We start from the raw sequence: 7,501 nt of genomic DNA, 5'->3' as shown, positions 1-7,501 counted from the left end.
AATTTAAATAAAAAAGTGTAATTTGAATTGGTTTTGTGAGCAAAATAATGTTTTGCAGTGTTAAGGTGATATTAGATATCGTTCAAACCATTACATTGCATTAATAATCCCATATTTAAAACCAGGAAAGCTGCGAGGTAGCAAGTCTCTGCATTAAATTGTCTTTTATAGCGTATTGAATTGCTTTTTCACGACTCTGTAACTTCAATTTAAGAATGTCGCTTATGATAGAAGATCGACAATTTGATTATGGATCTCGTTTACAATGGATATCGCGAGTTCAGTTCTCCTTTTCTCGTGAATCTGTTATGCCGCTTGGTGAGAGATCCCGAGTTCAATTTTCCGAATGCCTTTTTAATAAAGTCAAGTAATCTGATTATAAATAAATGTCGATACAGATCGCGAGTTCCATGCCTCATTGTGAAACTATTCATCTACTGTTGTTGATGTGAGAGCCTAGTAGCGAGTAGATACAATCAAATGGAATAGCTAGTAAGAAGATTTGGAAAATACCATTTGTAAATCTTTACCTCTTAACAACTAAAGGCTATAAGTAAATTCTAAATACAATTATTTCTCATTAATAAATAGCAAAAGAATTCATATTAACATGGTAATTATTTCTCATTAATAAATAGCAAAAGAATTCACCATAACAAATTAACATATTAACATGGTTTGGAGCTCAGTGAGAAAAACGTGTTGGTGGGATGGGTATATTTTGCACATATTAACATGAAAAACGTGTTGGTGGGATGGGTATATTTTGCACATATTAACATGTTTTGGAGCTCAGTGAGAGAGATGTGTTGTTGGGTTCGACTGTCGTTAGGACATCAGCGTAAGATAAACTATGTATTGTGTTAAATTTAAGTTTATTTTTAAAACTAAAATTTTATTTATAATATTTGAATTTGACAAATATGTACTATTTCAATTTTAAAAAATGCAAAATCATAATTATTTAAAAAATAAATACATAAAGGAAAATGAAAACAACTAAAAGTAATATAATCTGAATGCTAAAAGTTTAGAATTACCCTATGTTAATTTCTATAAATCACAGAAAATTATGTGCAAGCTGTAGATATCGATAGCGTGTATAGAGAACAAGTACAATGTTTAAAGGGGTAACGTATTGTTTCTTCCTTTGTTAGATCGTCGGTCCACAACGACACCGTGGGCCAATCCAACGTCGCTCCAACACAAAAATATTGCCTTTTGCATGGATTGCATGTGTCAGTAGCAGTGCATGCATTTCCCACTAGGCCAGAGTAACCACGTGTTATTGCATTCGAATAGCTCAGTTCAGAGGGAATCGCTCTGGAATTACAGTGACCACCATTACTGGTAAGCTGGAATTTCACCAACTGCATTTGTTGCCTTCAAACCCTGATAATATTTGCAAGACTCACTGTAAACATTTTTTTACCCTCAGAGGCTGATTTGCCCATGTATTTCTTGAAGAAAACCTTGTTTTCCGTGGTGACTACTGTAGATACTCTGTAAAGTTCTCATTTTAGTATTTCACTATTTTTTGGCAGTCTGCTATTCCTGTGAATGACAAAAGGTTCTTGATGTCAAGAAGTTAAGAAGTCGTGGAAACGGATTACGCGTTAATGCTGTTTACAAGGACATATACTTACAAATTCTCTTTAATGTAATGCCAGTGCCGATGGGTGTTACATTTTATTCAATGGCTGTGCCTTTTTTGTTTCTTAAATATACATTATTTTGCATACATGATTAGGTTTGTTTCTGTGCAGTGGTTTAAATCACAAAAGGGAAAGAAGCTTGTTCGCATTCTGCCTCCACTTTCTAAAGGTTCCTTGGAAAATCAAGGCACAATTGGACAATCTCAAAACTCTGGACATGGTGGATCCGCTTTTTCGCTACATGGACCGCGTGCAGTCCCTCAGACATCTGTTGAACGCGGCAAGCTTTGATCCGGCGGCTATCCTGCAGCAGTCCATCTGTTACGATCGGCGGCGCAGGTGGTCGTTCTCAGTATCCATGGGATATGCGGTGCAGATTTTCAGAGGCATTGTGTCGCCGCGGGAGTTGGAAAAGCCAGCGAGGACCTTCTCGGATTGGCAGCACAGAGACGACTTCCTCAGCTATACTTTCAATACCCGGCCTCTACCCCGGAAGCCATGTCAGAGGCCCCTGGTGTTCCAGCACAGCAATATTTATTATCAGCCTTCCACGAATACCGTTCTCAGCAACTATACGCGACAAGGGGAGGAAGAGAAGGAGAAGGCCATGCCCGTCTGCGGTGGCAGAAACAGAGTTCAGACTATTCAGGTGTCGAAGGATCGGGGAGATAATTCCTGGTTGAAGGTAATTTATTTTTGTTGAAAGGGTTTTTAGGGTTTAAAAAATTGTTCTCGAAGATATACTGACATATACTTGTATAGGTGATTTTAGGGTTTCCTATAATTTTTTGGTGCATATTTCCCCAGAGGTAAAGAAAAAATGCTGGAAATCTTAAGGAATCCCATGTAAGTGATGCAACCAGAGTCTTGGGTTTTATAGGATGCTTTAGTCAGAGTAGAAAACTCTTAATGCATGTAGATCCTTTTCAGAAATCTTAAAATATTGCTCATTTTTCAGCGGCTCATCCTCGTCTTGATAGAGATATGTATGACCAACTGAAATGGAGTTATAATAGTCTGCCTACGAAATTAAAGAATTGCTTTCTGTATTGTGCCATATTTCCACAAGATTGGAAAATGGATGGGCAGCTATTGCAGAATATGTGGGTTGCAGAAGGGATTGTTAAGAGCAGAGAGGCGGGATATATAACGGACAGGGAGAACAGTTGTATCAAGCTACTTGAAGATCGTTGCTTGTTCAAGGTAAATCTCTGGTTTTTTCCCATTCCTCTCGACATTGTTTTTAGGAAATCTCTTACAGAAAAGTGTGCTAAGTTTATGTACTAGGTTCCAGTGGATTTTGTTTTTAGTTGTATCAACGGTTCCTAAGTTTTTTTTTTAAAACACTGCAAAATGTTTTTCTGTACCCTACAGTTCATCCATAGTCCTATGCACCAACCTACCCCTGTTCCTATGCAGAATCTGCATAATCTGGTATGGTATGCTACTCTATTCTAATTTCTAATTTTTCATGATAGTAGACAGACTCAGAAATAGCTTATGCACTGTCACTTTTCATGATAGATGCAGCTATTTTTCTTACTAAGCATGAAATCAGAAATAGCTTATGCACTATCACTTTTCATGATAGATGCAGCTATTTTTCTTACTAAGCATGAAATCATCACCTGTGTAGATAGTTGATGCTAGTTTATCCCTCATGGTCACCTATGCAGATAGTTGATGCTAGTTGGTCTAGATAATTCGTAGAGTAATGAATTTACAGGCAACAAACAAGCAATGAATTTACAGGCACCGAACTGCAGGTATGCTCGACAACTAATAACAATTTATTGCAAACTTATAAATATCAAAATTGATTATCATAACAAAGAATGCATGAAATCATCACAAAGATGCAGCTGTTTTTCTTACTAAGCATGAAATCATCACCTGTGCAGATAGTTGATGCTAGTTTATCCCTCATGGTCACCTGTGCAGATAGTTGATGCTAGTTGGTCCAGATAATTGGTGGAGCAATGAATTTACAGGCAGCAAACAAGCAATGAATTTACAGGCACCGAACCGTCGGTATGCTCGACAACTAATAACAACATGCACCACGCTTGGCAGCTGGCAGCTGTTGCACCTGGCACCTCAACCTCAACATGCACCACATGCCAACTTCAATGCAACATCTCGCAACTACGGGAACTTCGAGAACTTGCTTTAGCTTACCATTATAGCATTTAATATATGTTAAACTGTGAAACTAATGCTAGCATTAGTCTACACTATGAAACAGAGTGAAACATATTTCAGAACTAAGGACACATAATATATGGTTTTGGCCTCTCCGCCTCGGGAAGAGGCCAAATAAGGTGGTGAAACTATATGCCTCTCCAAACTTTGACTTATAAGTGGCAGTTACTAAAAACAAGCAGGTGAATTAATGAGATAGCATCTCTAACCGATTACTATAGTCCCTGGCCATTGCCAGATGGCAGGGACTAATAATATGATATACCATATTTCGATATCAGAATATAGGACGATTGTAACACATGAGCTCTTTGATACCTCATTATGAGACTTGATATCATGGCTTTAGACAACAAATTTAGCATGACATGTACATTATGTACCTTCCTATCACTTCAAAGAATTCAATAAGAGTGAAGTGTAAATGCCATCAAGATCCATTCAAGTCTAGCTCCATAATGAACAATAAATGTCTCACATCGATTCCAATGAAAATCTCCTTTCTCAGTGGTCTTCCCATTGTTTATGCCATTTGAGTTATACTTTAACTATTTGTGAAGAGATGTAGACCTTATGTTGATTGTTTGAGTTACATAAAGCTAATATGAGGTAAGTTTTAAAGTATTTTTAATTTTAGTTTTCTCTCAAAGGGAGATGTAGACCTTATATTGATTGTTTGAGTTACATAAAGCTAATATGAGGTAAGTTTCAAAGTATTTTTAATTTTAGTTTTCTCTCAAAGGGTGGTAGAGGGTGGTAGGATGGATAATGATTTTGTTTAATATGGATGGAAATGTTAAAGCTAAGTATTTATGGGGTTTAGGGAAAATATTCAATAATCAAGTTGAAACTTATGGTCTTATACAGGGTTTCTATATTGCAAAAGACAAAGGTACGGAAGATTTGGTCATTCTATGGGATTCCCTAATAGAAATCCAACATATAAAATTTGATAGGATTACAAAATACAACTCTCTCACTAAGAATTTTTAGAGAATCAAAGATATATTAGCAACTTTCCATAGTACAAATGTGTATCACCTATTACGAGCTAACAACCCTAAGGCAGATGAGCTAGCAAACTTTACGCGCACCTTGACGGAATCAATGCTAATCATCAACTAATCCAGATATAACTGTATTATCCCCTAATTAATTTCATGTCTCGATGCTCTATGGTAAGGTATTGTGGCACACGAAGTAAGGTGGACAGAGTTAGTCTTGGTGTCATACTCAATGCATCATTTAATCTTGGCTCCACTACATTCAATTATGATCCATCCCTCCCTCATTTGATGTACGCTAACATTTTGTTAAAATAGTATGTGTCCTCTCATGGACGCTCCGGCCATGTTGTGCTTGCTTGTTCAGGATCACACGCATAAAACTTCCCTCCCTCCTAGTTCAAGTGTAGGGAAATTTCTCTTGATCGTGCAATTATGAGAAAATCAAAGCATTTTGTAAGGGAAACAACATCCAAATTTATTGAACTTGTGTGGAAAGACAGTAAGGGTAATGATAAAATTTTTGGGGACCTTCCCATGAAACTCCATTCTATCTCATCGACTTAGGTCCGACTCCATTTTTGGATTCTTAAGTGCTTGTCTTCAGTTACCAATTGTGGCATCTAGCAATCCATGTTGGCTGTAGCTCTTCATGGAGCTCCTCTCTTGGTACCAGTCTTTTCTCAGGTCGGTGATAGTGTGGGCTCTTCACTTCTGCCTGTGGGACCTTTTGCGTTCTAGCATTGTGGGATGTGAGCGAAATTCAGAACCTCGGCAATTTTCTCCCTTCCTCTCTAGTGAGTGGCTACTTTGGTTCAACCAAGGTAATTTTGACCTTACTCCCATCAATTTAGTTGGTTTCCATTAAGTTGGTCAAGTTTCCCCCCCTAGTCTGATAGACTTAGCAGAGGTTTCTTGCATGAAATTAATGTTTAGAAGGTTCACTCGAAGGCTTTGGCTCAAAGTTGTTCGATTCCTGTAGCAATCTCGCAAGAACTAGGTTTGTTTTGGTCCAATTTTATTAATATATTCTGGAGTAATATAGTAATTTTTTGTTATTTATATGGAAAATATCTTTTTATATTTTTTATGAGGAATATATTTGTTCTTGTTTTTTAGAAATTATTCATTTGCACTAATAAGGCTCTAAGTTATTAGATCAAAACTCTTTATGTTACTTGCTAGAGTTGAAATTAGCTAAGAAAGATTCCAATGATTTCTCCAATCACTCGAAATAAACCCAATTAATAAAATAATATGGTGTTAATTTTATATATATATATATATATATTTGTGTAAGATTTAATTGCAATTAAAATTAAATTTCATAAAAAAAAATTAAAGATAGAAACAACTTTTTAAAGAATTAAATTATCCCAAGAACATCAATTCAAATAATAAGCCATCTAGAGAATTGGAATGGTTATAATATAATTAATAATTAACTGTTATTTTTATGGAAGATACTATTTTACTCATAGATGAATTCCATAGTTGAAAATTTTCTTTAACAATAATTCCCACGTATCCTTATAAGAAAAATGTTTTCCCCGCTATAATAGCTTTTGTCGGCCTGTGAAAAGAAGACGTTTCATGCACAAACGTCAGCACGCTTTTGTCCAGTTGTGAAGAAAACGACGTTTCCATGCACGAACGTGGCGTTCTGTACGTCAGCACCCCACTTGAGTATGTCTAAGCTTCTTCCCCGCATGTGAAAGAGTGTTTTGTTGTATTCTAGAACCGCAACACTAAAATCTAGCGGATGCAAAGACCATCGTTTCAAAGTTTGGAATTCTGCGGCACTTGAGAACGTTAAAAAGAAAGGAGGTTTAATCAGCGGGTATCATTTGGTTTATGAATGGTTTAAAAATTGAAGTATTCACCAAAAAAAAATGAACGTTGTGAGTCCTAATTTTTTTTATATCGTAGAGTACTAGGTTTTGTTTTTTGGTCCTATTAGAAACTTGTGCCACCCTTCCCTTGGCATCAAAAGTTAAATCATTGTGATGCACACCATCCTTTTGAGAGGAATGACAATCGCAAGGTGGTGAATTTGGATGGGGTAGTATTGGTAACGAAACATAACTTTAAATGAATTATGAAGGATGTGAGTGCTTTCATGGCTAATAATGAAAAGGGTATTACATAGAGTAGAATAATCTAGAAGATATTGATATCGAGAATGAGTGGGATATGTGTTATTGGTCTACTGTACTTATTTTTTTTGTATGATTGTATATATTTAAAATTTTATAAGATATTAGCACTCTTTGTACATTTATTTAGAGAGATTTTTATGGTATGATAAAATTTTCAGTTTTATAAGTGATAGAATTGGCTTTTCACTGGATTTTAGGTAAAGTGTTTATCAATTTCTCTAGGTGTGAATGGGTGATTGGTTATGTGGACGTTATATCTAGGGTATTCTTCAGCTTTAAGGTTTTTTTGAAGTTTATAAGCAAACCTTGAAACTATATTGTTCATGTTAGCATGATCGCTTTTCTCTTTTTTTCTTGTGAAGCTTGTTATAACAATTTTATTTGGTGAAAATAGAAAACTCCTTGATACCTAGTTGGAGGTGCCATTTTCCTTGCAGTACTTTTCTCATCACTCTAGATGCAACTCTTTTTCTTTGTTTTA

General features: G+C 36.0%; 1 protein-coding gene and 1 long non-coding RNA gene across 6 annotated transcripts; one reads left to right on the top strand and one right to left on the bottom strand.

The window, feature by feature from the left end:
- Window positions 1–1,915: 1,915 nt before the first annotated feature.
- Window positions 1,916–3,655, bottom strand: LOC149201994 (uncharacterized). Its single transcript, XR_016253488.1, has 2 exons — window positions 3,549–3,655; window positions 1,916–2,166 (listed from the first exon to the last, which is right to left on the bottom strand). It is a non-coding gene; the product is annotated as an uncharacterized LOC149201994 (long non-coding RNA).
- LOC149201993 (disease resistance protein RGA2-like) lies at window positions 2,008–3,718 on the top strand. 5 transcript variants are annotated; one of them, XM_089399881.1, is made up of 4 exons: window positions 2,008–2,340; window positions 2,614–2,858; window positions 3,030–3,089; window positions 3,597–3,718. In XM_089399881.1, the coding sequence occupies exons 2-4, from the start codon at window positions 2,640–2,642 to the stop codon at window positions 3,621–3,623; spliced, it is 306 nt and encodes a 101-aa protein (XP_089256007.1). In that variant the 5' UTR covers window positions 2,008–2,340; window positions 2,614–2,639; the 3' UTR covers window positions 3,624–3,718. The 5 variants fall into 5 exon arrangements, with proteins under 5 accessions (XP_089256007.1, XP_089256005.1, XP_089256004.1 ...); XM_089399879.1 differs by lacking the exon at window positions 3,597–3,718 and adding an exon at window positions 3,292–3,351; XM_089399880.1 differs by lacking the exons at window positions 2,008–2,340; window positions 3,597–3,718 and adding exons at window positions 2,416–2,501; window positions 3,292–3,351.
- The last annotated feature ends 3,783 nt before the right edge of the window (window positions 3,719–7,501 follow it).

This window comes from Pinus tabuliformis, chromosome 2_1, assembly GCF_031772625.1.
Source record: "Pinus tabuliformis cultivar Carrire ecotype Pingquan chromosome 2_1, CPIR1, whole genome shotgun sequence".
Taxonomy (NCBI): domain Eukaryota; kingdom Viridiplantae; phylum Streptophyta; class Pinopsida; order Pinales; family Pinaceae; genus Pinus; species Pinus tabuliformis.
This window is presented reverse-complemented; position numbering and strand designations above follow the sequence as displayed.